General features: G+C 49.5%; 8 protein-coding genes across 8 annotated transcripts; 4 read left to right on the top strand and 4 right to left on the bottom strand.

The window, feature by feature from the left end:
• Positions 1-1,582: 1,582 nt before the first annotated feature.
• On the bottom strand, positions 1,583-5,195 carry CI109_106865 (uncharacterized protein; the record flags this gene model as incomplete). Its single annotated transcript, XM_032002070.1, has 8 exons — positions 1,583-1,815; positions 1,917-2,211; positions 2,254-2,343; positions 2,415-2,452; positions 2,514-2,540; positions 2,649-2,738; positions 2,793-4,496; positions 4,550-5,195. The coding sequence occupies 8 exons, from the start codon at positions 5,193-5,195 to the stop codon at positions 1,583-1,585; spliced, it is 3,123 nt and encodes a 1,040-aa protein (XP_031863627.1).
• Positions 5,196-5,754: 559 nt separating this feature from the next.
• CI109_106864 (uncharacterized protein) lies at positions 5,755-7,065 on the top strand (the record flags this gene model as incomplete). The annotated part of the gene is made up of 9 exons (XM_032002071.1): positions 5,755-5,791; positions 5,864-5,928; positions 5,988-6,114; positions 6,213-6,300; positions 6,386-6,416; positions 6,494-6,526; positions 6,599-6,734; positions 6,808-6,893; positions 6,958-7,065. 9 exons carry the CDS (start codon positions 5,755-5,757, stop codon positions 7,063-7,065), a joined length of 711 nt encoding a protein of 236 aa, XP_031863628.1.
• A 155-nt stretch (positions 7,066-7,220) lies between these two features.
• On the bottom strand, positions 7,221-8,583 carry CI109_106863 (uncharacterized protein; the record flags this gene model as incomplete). Its single annotated transcript, XM_032002072.1, has 6 exons — positions 7,221-7,266; positions 7,345-7,445; positions 7,550-7,622; positions 7,713-7,952; positions 8,285-8,376; positions 8,503-8,583. 6 exons carry the CDS (start codon positions 8,581-8,583, stop codon positions 7,221-7,223), a joined length of 633 nt encoding a protein of 210 aa, XP_031863629.1.
• A 328-nt stretch (positions 8,584-8,911) lies between these two features.
• CI109_106862 (uncharacterized protein) lies at positions 8,912-10,818 on the bottom strand (the record flags this gene model as incomplete). Its single annotated transcript, XM_032002073.1, has 10 exons — positions 8,912-8,982; positions 9,127-9,262; positions 9,324-9,396; positions 9,464-9,745; positions 9,810-9,952; positions 10,007-10,168; positions 10,232-10,295; positions 10,357-10,451; positions 10,518-10,622; positions 10,687-10,818. The coding sequence occupies 10 exons, from the start codon at positions 10,816-10,818 to the stop codon at positions 8,912-8,914; spliced, it is 1,263 nt and encodes a 420-aa protein (XP_031863630.1).
• A 405-nt stretch (positions 10,819-11,223) lies between these two features.
• Positions 11,224-12,495, top strand: CI109_106861 (uncharacterized protein; the record flags this gene model as incomplete). Its single annotated transcript, XM_032002074.1, has 8 exons — positions 11,224-11,291; positions 11,375-11,432; positions 11,499-11,517; positions 11,589-12,035; positions 12,114-12,133; positions 12,192-12,260; positions 12,324-12,383; positions 12,442-12,495. The coding sequence occupies 8 exons, from the start codon at positions 11,224-11,226 to the stop codon at positions 12,493-12,495; spliced, it is 795 nt and encodes a 264-aa protein (XP_031863631.1).
• Positions 12,496-12,743: 248 nt separating this feature from the next.
• Positions 12,744-15,206, top strand: CI109_106860 (uncharacterized protein; the record flags this gene model as incomplete). The annotated part of the gene is made up of 8 exons (XM_032002075.1): positions 12,744-13,040; positions 13,206-13,387; positions 13,539-13,827; positions 13,894-13,918; positions 13,982-14,118; positions 14,188-14,399; positions 14,471-15,051; positions 15,124-15,206. 8 exons carry the CDS (start codon positions 12,744-12,746, stop codon positions 15,204-15,206), a joined length of 1,806 nt encoding a protein of 601 aa, XP_031863632.1.
• Positions 15,207-15,509: 303 nt separating this feature from the next.
• CI109_106859 (uncharacterized protein) lies at positions 15,510-16,872 on the bottom strand (the record flags this gene model as incomplete). Its single annotated transcript, XM_032002076.1, has 5 exons — positions 15,510-15,848; positions 15,967-16,126; positions 16,241-16,317; positions 16,439-16,599; positions 16,701-16,872. 5 exons carry the CDS (start codon positions 16,870-16,872, stop codon positions 15,510-15,512), a joined length of 909 nt encoding a protein of 302 aa, XP_031863633.1.
• Positions 16,873-17,196: 324 nt separating this feature from the next.
• On the top strand, positions 17,197-19,891 carry CI109_106858 (mitochondrial division protein 1; the record flags this gene model as incomplete). The annotated part of the gene is made up of 7 exons (XM_032002077.1): positions 17,197-17,371; positions 17,449-18,056; positions 18,122-18,418; positions 18,476-18,620; positions 18,693-19,394; positions 19,465-19,574; positions 19,637-19,891. The coding sequence occupies 7 exons, from the start codon at positions 17,197-17,199 to the stop codon at positions 19,889-19,891; spliced, it is 2,292 nt and encodes a 763-aa protein (XP_031863634.1).
• Positions 19,892-20,723: the final 832 nt, after the last annotated feature.

Genomic DNA, 20,723 nt, shown 5'->3' with positions numbered 1-20,723 from the left:
AGAGACTTGCGCTAATACCTTGCCTGCACCCGGAGTAAAAGTTTGCTATGTTTGTATCCGTGTTGGAGATGAATGGAGACTGCTCCTGAGGAACGAGAGCGGCGATGAAGCCTTACCGTGTTCCATCTAACCGATTAGGTGACATGACAGCTCAGTCACGGAAAGGAAAGGAAAGGAAAGGAAAGGAAAGGGAAGGAATCGGTATTGTCTCAATGAACAGGTGGATCCGCTGCTGTGTGTTCCTCCTCTCCTACCTATCCGCTCGGTGTAATTATAGTAACAGGCGCTCAGATTTTATTTCCCCGGACCGCCACACCCAAATCCTCCGGGTCTGATGCGCTTTGCCATTGTCTTTGCGTATTGTTTAATTTTTTCCTTGGCTCCTACATTGCTGCTCGTGTCGTGGATGTCACAGAGGGGAGACATGAAGTGATGTGGAAAAGGCACTAAAGGAGTAAAGGGCCCGTTGTGGTAATTAGAGTAGGAGGAGGGGAGAGAGACCAGACCCGGAGGTGATTCCCATGACTCATAATTACGATCGCATGAGATGATTTTTTTTTATTTATTATTATTATTATTATTATTATTTTCATTACGATTGGGTATTCGTCACTACTTACTGGAATTGTGACTCATTACGGTGATGTGCCGAGTGACGTAATATCATTAGTCACCAAGATCACGAAAGAAATGTCTTTTTGCCTTTTTCTCATTGCCGAACTGCGATACAATCATATTTGATAGCATCTTCCTTCGGCTTGACATGACAAGTGATCAACATTTCCATTATTATTGTCATACCCGCTGGATTCTGGATTCTGGATCAATTACTCACGATGATGAATCGGATGTTGGTGCCTACAAGGGTAAAAGAGAGTACGGTATCACAAAAGCTCATTCACCGGAATGTGGGGCAATTTGTAGATCGCACAACCCGCACCTCGAAAAAAAGCGACAGAAGCATGCAGCGCGGATAGCTTTTTATATCATGTCATCGCCATTCAGCAGGACATCATGTGGCCTGTAGCGAGGTACCAGAGACATCCCTTTTTCCATCATACTTCCGCATCGTCATACCATCAGCGAGAGCGTCGTGTAGGAGATCCATTAGAAGGCTGCAGGTATTGTATAGTCGGAAGATCTGTAGATCCTCGACACTCGTAGCGCTTTGCAAATCCAGTTCAGTCCAGCAACGAGGGTCAGTCGTGTCCTTCGGATTCTTCGCAGAGCATCCAGTCATAGCAAATGAGAAGTCGTTGTCTGACTGCGTGGGGACATACGATGCAATGCATAGGAGACAATCACAAATAGTTCAACGAAATGTCACCTTCACCATACTGCGGACTGAGTTGTTCCACTGCAGCAGAACTGATGCAAATAGACGATGGATGTTTCCGAAGTAGCGTTGCGATCATGAGTTTCATGGCATAGGCCTATACACATGCTATGTACTATTACTACTATTACATATAAGGCTCGTGATGATTCGTTATTGTCAATCAATGCCAAAGTTGTCGGGGTATCGTCATATTGCATGTCGAATCGCAGAGAGAAAAAAAGAGACGAAGAGAAGGAAAAGTTCTTACTCCGTTCCGTGCTTATCCACTCTATCAAGAAAAGCAGAGAGAACTCTGTCATCATTGAAGTCCAGAGTGGTGCTATGCATTCCAGCTTGAAATCCTTGAGCAGCAGTGATGGAAAGCGATGCGTTGTCGCTCAATAAAGCTTCTTTGGCTTCCTTAATAGACGCTTTAGTTATCGACTTCTTCGATTTTAGCGGGTTGGTCTGACTGATATACTCGACCAAATCATCGTCTACACAACAGGGAGCCTGCAAGTTAGCCTAACGACCGTAGCTCCGTCCTTCCACCGACCGAGAGCTTAGACGCAAGATTGAGGCAGATAATCCCACTTACCAGTCGGTGTCAACCCTTTCGACAGGTGCAGACTCTGACAGTTCCTATCCGCACATTTTCCTCCTCCGCTTTCGGCTTTGCACATCATCGCTCCCGGCTCACGCAGCGTGCGATTGGTCAGTATGATCGATTGCAGAAGAGAACGGTCAATCTGAGTTGGCAGATGGGTCTTCGATGTCTGAGGAGGGGATGAGGCGGGAAGGGGAGAGATATAAGCAGAAAGAGAAGTTGAAACATCCACATCGTGAGTGAGTTGAGGGTATCGGGGGAGGAGCGGTTTATAAGATTGGAAAGCCTGTGAAAGGTCTTAGTACAACCACAATACCCGGTAACGCACATCAGAATGAGATTGAGGCAGTTCGGACATTGCTGTAGGCTTGTTGCTCGTCGTCTGAATGACTGAAGGCGACACAGAGCGGGGTCGTACCTGTTCAATCTGACTCATAAGCGCCGTCAAGATGGTCAAGTCGAAGCCTTTGCGGTCGACGACTGCCGCACCTCTTTCGCAGAAGGCTCGACTGAAGGGACGTCGGGCTCTACTGCATGATATCGTTAGCATTGTCTGTCACTGATGGACGCTTTGTCTTTTCGACCTACCATCATCGATGATTATCGGATCGTCGACTATGAGAAGACATCAGTAAGTCCGTAGGAGGCGTGCCGCAAGAACCAACCGGTTGATCCAGAAGTACCTGCACTATCTCAGCGACTATGGGGGATCCTCAAACTCACCAGAAGGAGCATCAACGTTCATTGCTTCTGCCTCAGCCTCCGCTTGCACCAGCTCTTTCGTCAACTGCCGCACTTCGGCCGTGGTCGAAGCTACAACACTCGGTTCATCAGTTGCCATGTTCTGTTTACCAGGGCGGAACTCACCATTGATGACATTGAGGCTAGCAGGAGACTGTTCAACAGTAGGTGCGGTGATGTTAACATCCTCAGCACCGCTGGTCACTTGCACAGAGGCACTGTTCGGCGGCGTCGATATTTGTGCCCCGAGGGCTTGCTTGGCCTTTTTCGCCTTCAATTTGGCGATTCTTTCTTGAAGTGATCGAATATTCTCCTCCAATTGCGCCTGAGAGGCACTCGAATCGGAATCTTGCAATGGCGTTCCAGTCTCCTCATCATCGCTCGAGTCCGAGGAGTCGTCCAAATGCAAAATGAGCTTCTGCGGTCGTTGCATGGCCCAGAATGGACGTCGTCTAGGTGGTAATGACGCTCGTACAGGCGCAGCTGATCGAGTTTCCATGAGATCTTCGGCAAGAGCCCGTTTCTTGCCCCGTGGAAAGGTAGTTGTCGGCAAGGAATTTGAGATCACAACTGGTGCAGCTCGTGCGGATGTCGGTCTCGGCGGTGAAGGCGCAGTGATTTCTCCTTCCTCTGGTTCATCGATATCCATGTCCATATCCACTTCTGCATTGGCGTTGTGCGAATTAAGCACCTCTTTTTCCAGATCCGCCATTTGCTGCTCGATGGTCTTCTCCAGCTCTGTCTCTTCTGATGTGGGACCAGGTGCCTCTGCAACTGATTCAGTTTGAACGGCGTTGCCCGTGTCAGAAACTACCAGTGGCTTAGCCTCTAACGCTGCTCGTCGACGCTTCATACTCTCCAGGGCCTTTCGACGAGTTTCGAGAAGGGCGGATTGCGTTGCCGCATCTGACTGGGTTTGTATTGGGGGAAGTATCGATACAGATTGCGATGTTGAAGACGAAAGCGCAAAAGGGGGTAGGGTAGATGGAGGCAGACTTGGTGGTGAATCCACTGGTGGAGGGGGTTGAGAATGAGCCGACGTCGGAGTGTCGTGAACGACATCATCTCCATAATTCAGCACCACGTCTGCTCCCGCTGACAATCCGTTGTCAAGGCCTCTACCCGCACTTCGCTTCTTTCGTCGGGGGTGCGAAGCGTCCTCATGACCAACAGAAGGCTTGGCAGCTTGAGGGCGACTCGGACCGGCGGGGAAAATCATTTCGGCGGGAGATACGCGGACTGCTGGGGATGTCATAGCCGAAGCAGAAGCACTAGGCTGGAAAGAATATGAAGGTCCAGGAGCAAGTCGGCCGGCTGATGCAGGTCTAGGAATTGGCTTGTAGCTTTCAACCTTGAAAGCCTGCGCATATGGCGACAACGGCTGTGCTGAAGGGGCTGGGGATGAAGATGAAGAGGGAAGGACAGGTGGTGTCCACGACGAACTCGGTTGAAATCGCAATGGCAGGCTCTTCGGCGGACTCATCCTTTCCACCAGAGTCATCTCCGCCGAGTCCTCGGAAGATGTACTCTCTCGCCTGGCCATGTCAACAGCGGTACTGATTGAGATCTCAACATCTGGACTGGGTGATTTCTGATCGATGTCAAGAGAGCGTGGGGCGCGTTCGATTGGTGGCTCGCTGTCGACTTCCCGTTCTCTCGTTTCGAGCCAGAGCTTTTTGCGTTTCCTGGTACCCTCAACAATTTCTTCACAGACAGCCATGACATATTTCGGAGTTGCCCCTTTCTGCACTAAAGTGTCAGGACTGACACCTTCGTGGATAAGGTTGCGGATGATCTCCATGTAGTCACGAGCTTCTGACGGGGAGATTTCTAAAGCAAGTATCAGCTGAGAAGAACGACAAATTGGGAGCATCATAGCTTACCAGAGGGCGCAGGAGCTACAGCCTCATCTATTTCGACAGGTACGGGCTTCTCTCTATCTTCAGCGTTGCTAGGACGCCGTTGGTCGATTATCTGCTTGACAGGGCTAATCGATCGGGCGGTTGTTACAGAAGGACGGCGTTGTGGTACGATAGTGTTCTTCGAAGGTGACCGTCGCTTCTTGGGTGAATGTGAGCGTGACTTTGACTTGGATTTACGTCCACCATTGAAGGAAGAGCGACCACGAGAAGGTCTTCTGTCCTGCGTATGGTTTTCAACTGGTTGTTCGTCATCTTCACTTATCTCTCCTTCCTCCTTCTCCTCTTGTGTCACCTTGCCAACATATTTCGAGAGTGGCTGTGCCCCAACACGCGTAGCCAGAGTGGAGGATGAAGCGACAAATTCGGGTCTCGAAGGTGACGTCTCTCGTTTGGCTAGCAATGACGAGGGTGCAGGGGAAACAGATCCGGAGGCAGAGCCCCCTTGTCTAGTTCTCAGCGCTGCAGCACGAAGAGCCGCGACGCCATCTACGCCGACGCTCGTGTTTTCCAGGGAAGATCGAGCAGTATCGAATGAAGAAGCAGACGTCGTTGTTGTCGTCACGGGTGACCGAGTCGCGGGAGGATGGAGTGCGGGGCTAGCACTCATCGTTGACGAGGCCGACCCCATTCGAGTGATCGACTGTAGATAAGTCGTGAGGCGATATCGCTACAAAGTGTGTGTGGTGGCTTGCCTGACAGAAGCAGTATCCTATTTCGTTGGGATGAAAGTAGTGTACAGAGAAAGAAAGTTCCAAAGGATAAGGGGTAAAGATCTCGTTATTGCGTCGTCAAAAGGTGCGTAGAAAACGATCGAATCTGAAGTGAGAAGATGTGAGTGATGGACGAGGTCTGTATAAATGGTGTTGTGCGATACAGAAATGAAACGTGAGGAAGAAAGGAAGATAGGACCAAGCATATAAAGGAGAGAAAGAAATCATCCATCTCTTTCACCAGGAAGCTGAAGAGGCTCGAGCTTGAAGATGATGTGGCAAAGATAACATACCTCCTATAATCAACCTAGCCTACCACGTGACCAGGCTCTGGCCCTTGGGTACACCTTCAACCTCCACCAACGCTGACGTCCTTGTAGTCGCAGTGTTAAAGAGGTACATGTCAATGTTGTTGTTCTCTTTGTCATACTCAATCCAGTCAAACCAGTGGCCATCATGTCGAGCTTCAGCATCCACAAGGCCGCGATGGAAGGTGAGTGATGTGTCCCTCATCCTTACCAACCTTGGTGCCGGCTTGCAACCTCAGCTGATCAACCCATGACAGGCCAACCTGGCATGGTCAGGTCCCTACTGAACGAAGATCCAAAGTTGATCAATGTCAAAGACGAGGTGTGTCGCTGCTCCACCAATATGACCAGTGAAGCGATAGGTGCTCATTGACTGCGCAGGACGGACGAACACCTTTCCATTGGGCATGCACTACCTCAAATCTCGGTATTATCCAGCTCTTACTTGGATATCATCCGGACCTTGAAGCGAGAGATTTGATGGGCTGGACACCAGTGATGATTGCTTGTGAGTGTAAATACCACTCATCTCTGCCCTTATAGCCTCGTAGAATTACTACTTCTTCTCTTGATTGTAGAGCTGAGATGGTCATGTTTGCTTCTCAGCCGCTGCTGGACATGTGGAGATTGTGCGAGAGGTCTTGGAGGCGGGTGCAAAGGCGGATGCGGCAAACGACAAAGGACAAACACCCTTGTGAGTCGAGTTATTCGTCGCGTGATCTGTATTCACCTTTTTAATACTTCTTGAGCTTAACTGACTACTGCTCTTGTCTGTTCAGACATTACGCTGCGTCCAAAGGCAACGTTCCTGTGAGTTGAGACACTGCTTTCAGGTGATCCCGACCCATTGTTGCCCTTGCTCATTTCAGTCGGTCGTTCTGGTACAGGTCGGGAGACTCCTCATTTCCAAAGGCGCAGATGTAAGCACCTCGCCTTCATACTCCGCTCATCAGGAGCCAAGCTGACTTCTATCTCTGATATTGTGACTATAGATCAACGCGAAAGATCGAGCATCTCAACAACCATTACATAGAGCAGCTACCACCGGCAACCATGCTTTCTTACAGATACTCTTGAATCCGCCAGAAGGAAGACCGAAGACGAGATTGAACGGCGCGGACAGAGCAGGTAGGTTTCTTTTACCTCAAGTAAACGGCAACCGTATGGGGGATGCCGCTGATGACGATGGGCGTTGCTATAGGAAACACACCGTTGCATCTTGCTTTCGAGAGTGGACATGGTGATGCTGCTGTGACATTGATCGAAGCTGGTGCGGACCGAGAGCGAGTGAGTCCACTCATTACATCACGAGCGAGTGGTTAGGCTACTTGTATTGACAGTGCTTGTATAGTCAAACTCGGAAGGACAGGTACCCGAGGAGATCGATGGAGTTGGCGGACAAGAGCAGAAGAACGTGAGAGCGTATGTGGCGTCCAAGGTTGGGCCTAGACGGGATTAATCACCGATCATGTATGGGACATTTGAATCGCTTTTCATTGTGAGGAGTCGGTCGCCATTTCGTATTTGTAACGAGCAGCAGTGCTTGCAGCGCATCAACAATCAATGCTCGTGGTAATGAATACATCATGTTGCGCCCTCAGTCACATATGTAGTCTAATGACATGCCAAACCTTTTGCTGCGCCGCCAGAGAGCACAGACCTAAATACCATGGCAAACGAATCAGTCGTCAGTCCAGCGACTCATCATGATATCTACGTCAAGAGGAGCTTGACTCACCCAACATCGATCTCGCCCTCGTACAGCACATGTCCAAGGAACGCGCCAATGACAATTGACGAGAAAAGATATGTGTTGTATGTCATTGCGACGAGCATGAGCTAGAAGGTTAAGTAGTCAGCTCCGGGCATAGGAATGCACAAGGATACGGAGTGGGGAAGAGTATAGAGGTGGAGGATGATGATGGGGAGAACGGACCACTTACCCAGAATGATATGGCGACTGAAATAGCATACAATCCTGCTCTTGTCACTCTCGTCAGTAATGACAATCTGGTTCTACCAATCCAACAAAGATCAGTATACGTCCATGCTCGACAGCCATAATTCCACAAGTCAATAATCTGAAGCAAGCAACGCGTAACTCACATTCCAATCCTGTTCGCTGCCCCTCCTTCTACCGTAACTACACTCTGATACCCACTCGGTACTGGCGGTATCAAACTACTTTCTCTCCTCGAATTAGGGATCGAGCTCTCCCGTCGATTGGCCAATGAGGAATTATTGGTTGTGTTTGAGGTGTAGATGGTGAGAGCGATTTGACGATCGTATTGTTTTGTATAATGTAGGAGGTAGGAGTAGAATAGGGAGATGAGAATGACAATCAGGCTGCGAGCGAGCAAGCGAGCGAGGAGCGTCGAATGGCGACGAGTGAGGGTCGGCAGTGGGAGTGAGTGAGCGAGCGGGCGAGCGGGCGGGCGGGCGGGCAGGACGATGTACGAATGTGTGATGAGTAGTTGGAGTGGAGGAAGTCGGCGAACGGGGGGGCAATACGGAGATACATGGACAAGCGAGTAAGGGGGTGTGGGGGAGGGAAAGGCACCGCCAATGGATGTAGCGAGCAGGCGCACAGGAAGAACGGCAAATGATACAGTAAGAGACGATATCAGCATTGCCTCCTCGCCATCACCTGTGATGACGATTGCCCCTCACCCACTCACCAAGACAAGATCATAGTCGTCGGTCCGGAGATATGCCATGATCTAAAGACTACGCAAGTATCGGCTATCTGATTATTCCACAGCATGTTCATCTGTCAAACCGAAGACATGTGTCAGCACAGCGTTCCCTCAAGTGTACACAATGTCAAAGGTTAATTGATATGTTACGCCGCAACTAGGCTTTCTTCGCTCTTCCTCTGTATTCAGTCTACACTCACTGCGCAAGAAGGTGCGTCGTGCTCCATACCCGGCATAGGCATCGTATGTCCCGAATGTCCAGAATGTCCACCGTGTTCCATCGTGCGTGTATCTGATCTCAACACAAATGGAAATGAGTCGAATATGTAATGAAGTCAAAGTGAGATTGCAGAGAAGTGGTGAGTTGTGATCGAGTACAGGTTGTATTTGTTATCTCCTTCGTGAATTACGTTGTTGTCGCGATTCACTCCGGCAACATGCCTTTTCCGGTGGCAACACATCCTCGTAAACAAAATAACGGGAAAGCACATCATTCACCGGTCAAGATGTTGCTTAGTCTCTGTCATCTCATGTATGTATTGCATATCGAAAGTACAACAGAATCCAAACGTCCATATACCTCGCCAGCGTTGCATGCTCTCTGTATTCTCATCGTCTCAGAAGGAAAGCCAAGATGAGGATGAGGATCGTCAAGAGGACCACGATGAGTGATGTCGATACTGCGCGCACAGTTCAGTCATCATCAACCACTTCGGTATCACGCTTGGAGGATGATGGAAACGCCAAGGTCGAAGTAACAATACAGCTCGACGCAGGGGGCCGAGGGACAGAGAGCTTCGTTGAGGCAAAAGAGGACAACTCACTACCGCCAAAGCTAGCTGGGACCACGATAGTTCGGATAGTATTGTCCGCGCTAGCAGAGACAAGCAAGTTGGCAGAAGGGTTGAACTTTAGCGCTGTCGGTGGGAACGAGTGGGCGTGCAGAATCTTGAGCAATGGCTGAGACGAGATATCTTCTGTCAGTATCAACGCACAAACTTCTTCGACAGATCAGACTCACAGCCAGAGTTTTGGAATCGAGGATACCAATTGACAGATCGGAGCACCCATATGCTAATAGCTTGCCATCGGCACTATCAAGAGTGATCATTAGCATTTCACCCACACTTTTAGTCGGAGCGTTGTGCGACTGCAACCTACCTGACATCAAACACTGTGACCGGCTTTCCTCCGACTTCTCTCTTGACCAAAACATCCCATTTCCCGATCTCCTCCTTCTCTCCATCATCTCCAACAACCTCCTTCCCCTTGCCCTTCGCCTGAGCAGTGGCCTTTTCCTCCGCAGTCAAGGGCGCAGTGCTCGGTTGAGCGACGACTCCAAACGTGCACACGAAGGCTTTTCGAGGTGCACCTCGTTTGACTGAACGAGTAGCGTTGAGGACTGCATGGAGTGTGATAGGTGAAGCGGGGTTGCGGGAGAACCTGAACACAAATGGGAATCAGCATTGGGATGCGACGTTTCCCTTGGGGATTATTATTGGCTCACTTGGCTGATCTGAAAGCGACAGGCGAGATGTCCAAACTCGGCGCAAAGATGGTTTGCTTGAGAACCAAACCCGGCTTAGCGCCAGTCTTCTCGCTTGCAACAACATGGTAGAGCAGAAGAGCTGTCGTAGTAGTGACAGCAAGCTACGATAATTTTTCAGTTAGCCTCTCAAATTGACGATGAACATGATAGCTCACCCATTCCCCGTCTGGTCCTCCCCAGTCCAGGTCGACCAGCTCTGCATCGGTGGAGAAAGGGGGGATGGCAATTTCGAGAGAGGGGAAGTGAAGGAGAGAGACCTTGTCGTCGGTGGTGCCAACGACAATGAAAGACGAAGAGGGAGAGAGCGAGGTGAGTTTCTACCCAAATATTGTATCGTGTCAGCGTCTCGTGCTGCCTGCGCAGGCGGCGGATCAGCTTACCTGATAAGGATAATCGTCCGACCAAGCTGCATCAATTGTCTTCTGGCCTCTGATGTAGTCGATCCTGCAACGAAGATCAGCGTATGATCTCCTATCAGGCAAGACCGATTTCCAGAAATACCTACTTGTCCTCGTTGTAGGCGTATGCTCTGACATGATCGTTGGAACCTTCTTTGACAGCCGACGATGAAGCGTTGATACCCGTAACCAGTTGTTTTGCCTAAGCCAAACGTAACAGTGATCAGCTTGCTCGAAGCTATCCTGCACTGGTAGCTGTAGTACTCACTTGACGGTCTACAGCCAAAGTCATGGGCGCATCTTCGTCATTACTCAAAGCTACTTCGGTGATATATCGAACGCTTCTTCCGTCCTTTGAGACCTTACACAATTTCTGCAGATACCGGATTGACCTTAGCTCACTTTCCAGGTCATGGCTTGTCATCAATAGAACTTACAATCTTATTCTGGATGCCGCTTCGACTAGCACCGCCTCCACCTCCGAGAAGCAGGGTATCATCGTCCGCCCAGTCTAGACAATAGACGGGGAAGGAAGGTGTCGGATGAGCATGATGTGCTGTTCTTGTCATCTTGTTTTCGCAGTTGTTAGATCAGATGTCGGAAGAAGGCTCTGAGCTGTAGTGCTAAGTCGTAGAGGTGTGAATGTCCAGGGTTGTGAAGTGTGGCCAAGGAGGCGGATGATGATGAGGTGATGATGTTGTGTCAAGATGTCACCACCGTCATCTTCGCAATGACTGATTGTATACATGCATACTTGATACCACGCGTCACCCGGACACCTTGAATTTTACGTAAGAGAAGACGGAGGTTGACTCGAGACGGGATCAGATGGTACAACTACTCCGGCTAGAAAGCTGGAAAAAGCAACCGACCTCTGAGAAGGTCACAACGAACCATACATCACCTCTTGACGTATTTTCATTCGACTGTTTGCACCGTTTCCAATCACATCAATCTATAGACGACCCGCCAGCATGCGCCCCACACTTCCCAGACTCGTCAACATCCTCGTGCCGGTGAAAAGGTCCATTGACTATGCTGTGTGAGTATGCTCCGAATGGACAAGCGCGTTTCGGCCGATCATAGTTTGGCCATGGTGACTGACACGTTTTGATGATACTGTAGCAAGATCAGAGTGGCCTCGGATGGAAAGGGTGTCGATACTACTGTGAAGCACTCTATGGTGAGCTGTCTTGCGTTGTCTTCAGACAATGGGCTTTGACTGATAATATCGCTTCCCGAACCTTAGAACCCCTTCGATGAGATTGGTATGTTCCTACAACCGTCGAGTCACAATACGTATGACTCTGCTCTGACACGTATTGCGTCGTTTCCCCAGCTGTCGAAGAGGCCATCAGACAACGAGAGAAGAACGGCAAACTCGTAAAGTCCATCACAGCACTTTCCATCGGTCCTCCCAAGGCTGTCGACACGATCCGAACTGCACTTGCTATGGGTGCCGATGCCGGTATCCACATTACCGTTCCGGAATCTTCCGTCGTCGAACCTATCGCCGTCGCCAACGCCATCAAGAAGATCATCGATCGATCAGAGGGCGAAAACAAATTCGATCTGGTGATCTTGGGTAAACAGGCCATTGATGACGATTCAGGTTCCACCGGTGGGATGTTGGCTGGTCTTTTGGGTTGGGGTCAAGGTACTTTTGCGAGCAAGGTCGCCATTGCCGATGGAGGTAAAGTAGAGGTTACAAGAGAGATTGATGGTGGTTTGGAAATTGTCGAGGGAAAGTTGCCATTGATCGTTACAACGGATCTGAGGTTGAACGGTGAGTGGTGGTATCGCCAGCAATCGAGTTGGCTGTTCTTTGCTTTGGAGACTGTAAGCTGACGAAATGCTATAACAGAGCCCCGATATGCATCTTTGGTGAGCTTGGCGGTCTGACCGACACGTGGAACATAGCTGATCAATGCGTTATGTCCAGCCCAACATCATGAAGGCAAAGAAGAAGAAGATTGAGACCCTCAAACCAGAAGACCTCGGTCTCGACTTTGTGAGTCGCACCTTCCTCTGGGATATATCGGACGGAGTAGTTCTCTGACCACCTTCTACACAGACCCCTCGATTCGAGACCATTTCCGTGTCTGAGCCTGCCAAGAGACAGGGCGGTGGCAAGGTGAGCAAACGTTTCTTCAATCCCCCTAATCGACTGCTAACAACCACTTTATGTACAGGTTGAGAGTGTTGACGAGCTTGTGGCCAAGTTGAAGGACGCGGGTGTACTGTGATGATGTGCATATTGTGTTTTCTACATCCTATGCATAAAATCACTTCACCTTCCTTGAAATCACTATGTATGCGATGGACGATATAAAGTCACGTGAGCGTGTTTTCGCTCTTCGTTTCCTGAAAGTTCAGATGTGTTGTTCTATTGTTCATCATTATCGTCTCTACATCTGCATTGAACGAAAGCACAAGATATAGCCTGCATTATCACCTCACAACTCATGTGCAGCCGAGTAAGATATCCGTCACAATGTCATCAATGACCCCTGGCCCGTTGAAGGCTCTTCGCGTTAAAAGCGTTGCCCAGCGAGTCCATCTCCATCTCCATCTTTCCACCCTTCGACCCCTCTCGAACCGTCCCCGGCTATGCGATAACGCCCGCTCATACTCGTCATCTTCGTCAAGCACGTTCGAGCTTGTTGATGATACTTTAGAAGGAGCACTGGTCAAACAAGATCCATATAAGAGAATATGGTTTGGACATCCGGTTGTTTTTGTTAATCATCAATCGGATGGTTCGAGGTTTGCCAGGATTCGACAAAGCTGGGTGAGTAGGCTGGATATCTGCTCGAACTTGTTCACAATACCTACATACTCTGTCTTGATCGAAAGATCCATTCTTATTCCATACCATTGCTCATGCTCAAAATGTGTTGTTCGATATGACAAAGATAGAAGAAGAATCGACATGCTCATGTTTTCCCCCAATTAGCCCTCGGCAATGCAAGCTGTCCCTCACCTCATACCATTCTGGATAATCACAATGATATGCGATCAGCGATCCGAACATCGACACCGCAAGACAAATGGACCTGATTATGCTAATTCAGCGGAGAGGTTTCAGAGCGAGCTTGGGTTCTCGATATCTGCAGTTGGGGAGGATCATTGGGCCAGGTGAGTGCTTGTCCAAGGGTTTTCAGATATTGTTTCCACTCCCGCTCTGCGTGGCTATTGGTTCTATCCTCGCTGCCATCAGTCATTGCGGGTCTGAATCCCAGCATAAAAGCTCTTGCTGACTTTATCATTGTCTGCCCTGACAACACAGCGGAATCTACCTTCGTCACGGTCTCCGCTTAGCAAATACCAAAACCACTTTACTTGCCGAAGCCAATAACGGCGTCTTCCTCCCTTCCTCGTCGCCGAGCATATACACCGATCCTCTCCCAGTAGGAAAGGCCGATCCGTTTATGAACCCGGATTGGAACCCGGAAACTGCTCCGAAATTTGCGTTAGCTCCTCCGAGATTTGAGAGGAGCGAGATGGAGAAGATCGTAGGGCTGCAAGGGGATTTGAATGATGATTGGGAAGAGGTCTTAGTCATGGCGAGGGATATTGTGAGTTGATTCGTGATTTATCTTCTAGCCCTGCCCTGGAGAGTTAGCTGAGTGAGTATCCGGCAGAAAGTATACGCTGTGCCTACTTATCGTACGTGATGATCCAGCTCCCTTGTGGAAAGACACCTTGATCTTGACCTGACGACCCTTTCAGGTCTGGCGTATAAAGTCTCCTTGCGCAATGGGACAGCCTATATGGACGGTCATATGGTAGGACACGACCACTCATTCCGTGTAGACTGGCCAAAAGGTCAAATTCAGCCTTCGTTTGAATTACCAAATAACGAAGGGGTAAGCTTGTCATGTTTTCTCGCCTACAATATTCGGAGATTGATGAACCGTTGTGACATCTTTACACAGCATAACTTAATCAGCAATTTCAGATCTGAGAGAGATGGGACGGACCAGCTTTATGTGCATGTCACACGACCCGCTCAACGATCCAATGAGATCGTAAAGACTGTATGGAACTCGATGCGGCGACGAGGTCGTATGACAGAAGCAATGTGGGAAGATGAGAGGATATGTCCTTTGATTGCACCGAGTCAATCGATCAGTGGACAAACTATCATGTGAGTACGGCTTGTGATTCATTCACCGAATATCAAGAAGTGCAATATGCTGATCTGTACGATGTGGATAGGGAATACGTCGATGAAAGTCTACACGGACGAAAGTCACTCGAAGAACCTCTGTTCCCTATCAAACGATTTCAAGTCACACCCACCCGATCGTCACTTTTCACAGCTCGAGCCAGTCCTAGTCAGGCTAAACGACCCGCAACAAGTAGTACAGGTACAACGTCCACCTCGTCATCTACATCAACCTCTTCGTCCTCAGCAACTTCCACCGCCGGTCCTACCGAGACAAGCTCGACGACTTCGCGATATGGAGCCTCATGGGCCGGAAAGAGAATGACGCATCTCCGCACTCGAGCTAAATTACAAAGTGATCGTGTTCGTCAAACGCTCTCTTCGTCACCCGGTACCCAACAACGGATTCCCAAGTATCCTGAAGTTTTGCCAGATCCTAAACGATATTACAAAACATTTGAGATCAACGTACCTCGTTCGGCGGATCTGTTGGATGTAGAGAAACAGGAAGAAGTGGATGAAATCATCGGATCAAAGTATTTGGAATTGGCTAAGAAGAAACACCCAGATATGGGAGGTTCGCACCATGAAATGACGAGGTTGATAGAGGCAAATAGGCAGATTGAGACTTGTGAGTGTCGTCTACTCACTATTGTAATGGTAGTAGAAGTGATAGTACTGATATGGATATCGGATTTCGTAGTGGAGCGGAGGATAGCATATTATGAAGGGAGAGATTTGGATAAGGAGAAGAGCAGGTCGACAACCAGCGGATACGCCAAGTAAGGAAAGGAGAGGAGGATATACCACGCATCGCACGATACCCACGCTCTAGATTAGACAGCCTAGATCATCTGTTTGTCATCGTTATCATTGTTATGCATCACTCGTTAACTCGCATATGTCTATCATCGACGCTTCGATCATTCTATAAGCAAGCCAAGGTATGGCCTTGATATCTCCAGGCTAAGGATACCATCGGTTGTGCAATCCCGATGTCAGAGGACAGCGAACGCCTTGTCCATGCGCGATCTTGACTGACCCGCCGCGGTGAGATGATTACAACCAATATGTTCTAACCCCTCCTTCTTATCTAGTCCCCCAAAGCTCTTCCAAGAACCTCGTGAACCCCACCGCGACCTCTGCCTCTGTCCATCCCCCATCTGCAGCCAACCCTCCACTTGCTTGGGCTTTCAACTGCACGCTCTCATATTGTCTCTTGAGTCTTTGCATCTCGCTCAATGTGACTCTTCTATCTGCCGGAAGATGTAGGACCGACGATGATGATTCGGATGACGAGGAGATTTGGATAGGGATAGGGAAAGTGGATGATGATGGGAATGTTGATAGGTGAGAAAGGAGAGAGGTGACGATGGTGGATGTTGTCGAGGTAAGAGTTTGTAATGTGTTAGGAGGGGGTTTGTTGCGCTGCAAGTGGTCGTTGCGAGTAAGGCACAACGAGTTTTATATTGAGGAAGGGGAACGAGGAGCGCAAAAGTGAGTCCGTCAGCAAAGACCTTTCGAGAGCAGAAGGGGTATAACCCACCTGGAGCACAGCTGACGTTGGAGGTTTTTTGTCCCCTTTCGTTATAGCATTCCAAATATCTTCAAAGGGTGGATCCTCATCCCATGGTATTGTGAAAAGAGGCGAATCCCATCTGACCATAGAGGACGGTTCTTCGAATCGCATGATTAGGTTATCGAATCTACGCAACAGATCAAGCTTAATTGTCAGCTTTAGCCGGGAGTATGTAAGGCGAAATGACTGCGAAGTCGAGTGATCGATCTGAAGGATGGGTGAGTCGGAGAAGCAAACTCACGTTGCAGGTTTGTAGGAGCATTCTCCTCGCTTCTTGTGCCATTCTCGACACTTGTCAGGAGGGGCGACGACGTGTATCTACGAAAGGAAAAGATAACAAAGGTCAACAACGATTTCGGCGAAGTCATCCACCGTCCCGTCACAGGCAGTCTTTGATGCACTGCGTACCACGCCAGACGGTCGGATGGGCAGCACTCACTGTACAAGGTCGCACTCTCGATTCTCTGGCAGCGCAGTACATCTGATATCTGAACCCTTTTATATAATTGGCAGAGTCGACTATCGTTATCGTATCGGTACCTAGTGATCGTGTGACAGCAGTGTAGAGGTTCGCCCGTCCTGATTTCTCGAGTGCACTGGCTGTGTAACGGCGTCAGCTAAGCTAAACGACATGTGGGCGACGCTTCCTCTACCGAGGGGTTAGGGGGGTTATGATCGAGACCATATGTTTAGATACGCACAGTCATATGTTGATCGAGGGACATGAGATCCTTCATCATCAATCACTGCGACGTCCAACGAAGGTCCAGTATAAGAAGGGTCCGATAATCTCGACACAAAGTAATCTTTCAACTGATGAGCTCGAGTAGATTTGCCAGAACATGGATAACCGGATATTGTGACGAGTGCCATGTTGAAGAAGATATCTACGTAGTCAGAGTGGGGTATATGAGCTACGCAATGCTTGTTGTTTTTGTCAAGGTATATGCACAGAGTCGAACGTAGTGGACTGAATTCTGAAATTTCAGTGGAGGGAGCTGCCTGCATGCTGAATCTGATTCGGGTAAGTTGAAATCACCTCTTTACCGCCACTGACTTCATCTCTCCCATCCCTGCATTCTGCATAGTAGTCACCCTTCTACAACTACACCTACATAGTTCCTCACTTCTACCGGTCTTGCTTCATATACTTCATCTCCTTACGACTACAATCCACCCGCAGGGCGACTATACCCAATGCCAGCCCAAGATGGGCATCCCGACAAGCCTTTGCGGCAGGCTCTCGATCCGATTTCCGCACCGTACATGTCGTCACTGAATGGTACTTGGTCAATTGCCAAAGAGGTAGTCATGGGTTCGTTCCAATCCGAACATAGTAGGACTTCGGGGAGTACAAGGATCTTGTCTGATCGTGAGTCGTCTCGGGAAGCCTCAGTCTAATGTGCGAATCGGACAAGGCTCATATAGCTGAATGTCCCCTATGTCTAGTCACTCCCTCGCTCATGCAACCTCGATTCTTGAACAACGTGCCAAGCACTCAAGTATCTTCTCGTACACTCGGTCGACCACCTTCACGTCCCGGCACTCTCCTTCGTCTTCCTACGTCCTTACCTTCCGGTCTGACCAATATGCAAAACCGAACCACGTCTAATTCGCTCGCCATCATCGAAGCGGTCGACAAGCTCACCTCTCTCTCACTAGACCCCACACGTGGAGGTGATCCCTCTTCCCAAGGAGAGGAGATACCTTCTTTGATCAGAGGATTCAAGGCTACGGTCCCTTCTTCTGAGTTGCCGAAACAGAGACGAAGGATGATCAGAGGTGGTTTGGTTGATGCAGATCTGGGATATGAGAAGATTGGTCTGAAGAAATTGGGAGATAGAGCAAGAGGACTCTTGACTGAAAGAGGGGAAGAAGATGAAGCTGAAGATGAAGGCGAATTGGGAGTGGGGAGAAAAGCCAAAAGACGAAAGAGACAGAGAGAGGGCAGGAGGATATCAGAGGGAAGACATCTGGAAGGGAAGTTGAGACTGGAGGATCTGGTACAGCAAGCAGATGAGATTGCTCAGGACAAGGAGAATCTCCATGTGAGACAGGTAGGTCATATTCGTCGTTCTCTCACCGTCCCTTGGAAGAACTGACATTGGTGTCCTTGTTACAGTCCCTCATTCAACACGAAATCTTCGAAGTCTCAGCCAAAATCGACGCTCTTGAAGAGATCCGTCGTAGGCTCGAGACATCTCTCTTACATCTACAGGAGGAAGATCTGGAACTCGATGACGAGCTTGAAGGTGTACAAGAACTGATGGCGTCACCCGCTATCAAGTCTGCAGCAGGGACAAAGGCTCTACCAAGCTCTACAGCTGCAGCTGTGAGCAATAAGAGCTCGAGAAGAAGAAAAGGTCCTGCATTCTTACCGTCTGAACACGACGAATTACCGTCTGGCGTTGCTTTCATGGTCAGTCATCTTGTGGTCTTTCGATCTCGAGAGTCTCGGCTAATGAAGACTCTATAGACTTTACAAGGGCATACTGCACCAATTACAGCTGTAGACTTCAGCGAGCCATATGGAATGCTGGTAACTGCGGGGCAAGACGACGTGGTCAAGGTGTGGGATCTGTGCGATGGAGAGGAGATCGGGGAGTTGCGAGGGCATTCTGGTGAGCATTCCCCACTCAGACCTCCGAGCCAACTTGCAAAGGTTATCACAAACTAAGTGTAGCATTATTTAGGCACCGTGAAAGCGCTGCAAGTTGAAGACACTCTCTGTCTCACTGGTGGCGCCGATGGAAACGTTCGATTATGGGATCTGCGAATAGTAGAAGACTATGAGGAACGGCTACAAAATCAACTCAGCCAGATCGCAAGGCAGGACCCGCTTGAGCGGATTGCAGAGCAGAGAGCCGCCGAGGAGGACGAAGATTGGGAGGAGGGACCTAGCGGTATCACCCAGACCACTCAAGCTGGAGATGGGAGTCCATGCGTGAGGACATTGGAAGGACACAGCAAGAGTGTCACGGCCTTGTACTACGAGGACGGATGTTTGGTTACAGGATCTTCCGACAAGACTATTCGACAATGGGACGTTGCAACCGGTCAATGTGTTCTCACCATGGACATACTCTGGGCTATCTCGAACCCTCCACCTGCTCCTGCGCCTACTCCAACTGCGCCACCCAAACTCTCTCATCGCTCCTCGACCTCCTTCGGATCTATCCACTACGACGATATCTTACCTTCTCCAGGCGCGTCGCTTGTCGGTATATCCGGAGCGAGCCTGCTCAGCGCTGTGACAAGTCAGAACTTTGGTGTACCGACGCCGCCGTATGCGGACGGTAGTTGGGAGATGTACCAGGATTTCGTGGGTGGTGTGCAATTCTGGGGATATGCTCTGGCGAGTGGTAGTGGAGATGGTGGTGTGAGGATGTGGGATAGTGAGTGTGAACGAGCTTGTCTGGGAATAGCATTGAAAGTGTGAGGGCTAATGTCGATCTATCGTTGCAGTGCGTACTGGTCAGGCCCACAGGACATTGGTTGGACACACAGCACCTGTCACATGTCTGCAATTCGACGAGATGAACATCGTCACTGGTAGTTTGGACAAGACCGTCAGAGTAAGTGGCTGCAAGAACGTTGGGTGAAGCATACGAAGCTTACTTGGCTTCACATGTTACAGATATGGGACCTTCGAATGGGTGCCGTCTCAGAGGTACATCGATACGAATTCCCCGTCACCGCCCTTCAATTCGACAGTCGAAAAGTAGTCGCATGTACCGGCGAGAACGGTGTGGAAGTGTACAACAGGACGACGCACAACCATTCGCGATTGGTGGTCAACGGACATACGAAGCCGGCGGAGAAGATGAGGTTCATCGACAAGTATTTGGTCTCGGGAGGTAGGGATGGATGTGCCAAGGTCTGGGCGATGTAAGCGGCAAGCGCGGAGTAAAGAGGAGACCATCCATACAAGTCAAGCCAAGCAAAACAGAACATTGCATGATGCATCACCCACAATGACGATTTGAGCTTACAATACTTCGTCTTGATTGGTCGAGTGCAGTGCCTTTGACATACCAGCGAAGCCATATTTCATGTCAATAGTGCGCTGAAATGATGTACTCTCGGTGATGACCGAGAAGGAAGCCGAAACCGAAACAAGGTCCGTGCTTCATCTTTGATGAAACACCGCGCAGCGTTCTTCACCAGTTGAGGAAGTCGGGTGGCATGAACATAAGCATTGACTCCCTATTACAAGTGTGGACGCCTCCAACCTCTTGGCGGGGCATCTTGTTGGACAGAAGGTGTTCGGCTTTCGTCGTGTTGGGCTGGCTTGGGTTGGGAATGAGTGGTCTGTGCTCTTGCGGGTCTGTGCATCCTGTCCGTTTCAATTTGCCCGTTTCATATTCATCTCCGTGTGCATGTGTGTGTGTGTGTGTGTGTGTGTGTGTGTGTGTGTGTGTGTGTGTGTGTGTGTGTGTGTGCGCGCGCATGTGGGGAAACGATCGTACAACGGATAATGTCACTTACATCTCACATCATCGTCTAATCAACTGATTCGTTCCCAACTTGTTCCTTCCTCATCTTTCCATCCTGCGTATTCAGTGGCCTGCTCTTACTGCCGAAACAACCTCCGAGTGCCTTTTCATCTGCGTGTATGCCCGTACATACCTCACACCGTTCCGATTTGGCATCAACTTCGCCGTCAGTCCCTTGATCATTGGCAGAACACAATTTTACATACGCTTACCACGACATTCATATTC

The sequence above is a fragment of the Kwoniella shandongensis genome, chromosome 13 (genome assembly GCF_008629635.2).
Source record: "Kwoniella shandongensis chromosome 13, complete sequence".
NCBI classification, from domain to species: domain Eukaryota; kingdom Fungi; phylum Basidiomycota; class Tremellomycetes; order Tremellales; family Cryptococcaceae; genus Kwoniella; species Kwoniella shandongensis.
This window is presented reverse-complemented; position numbering and strand designations above follow the sequence as displayed.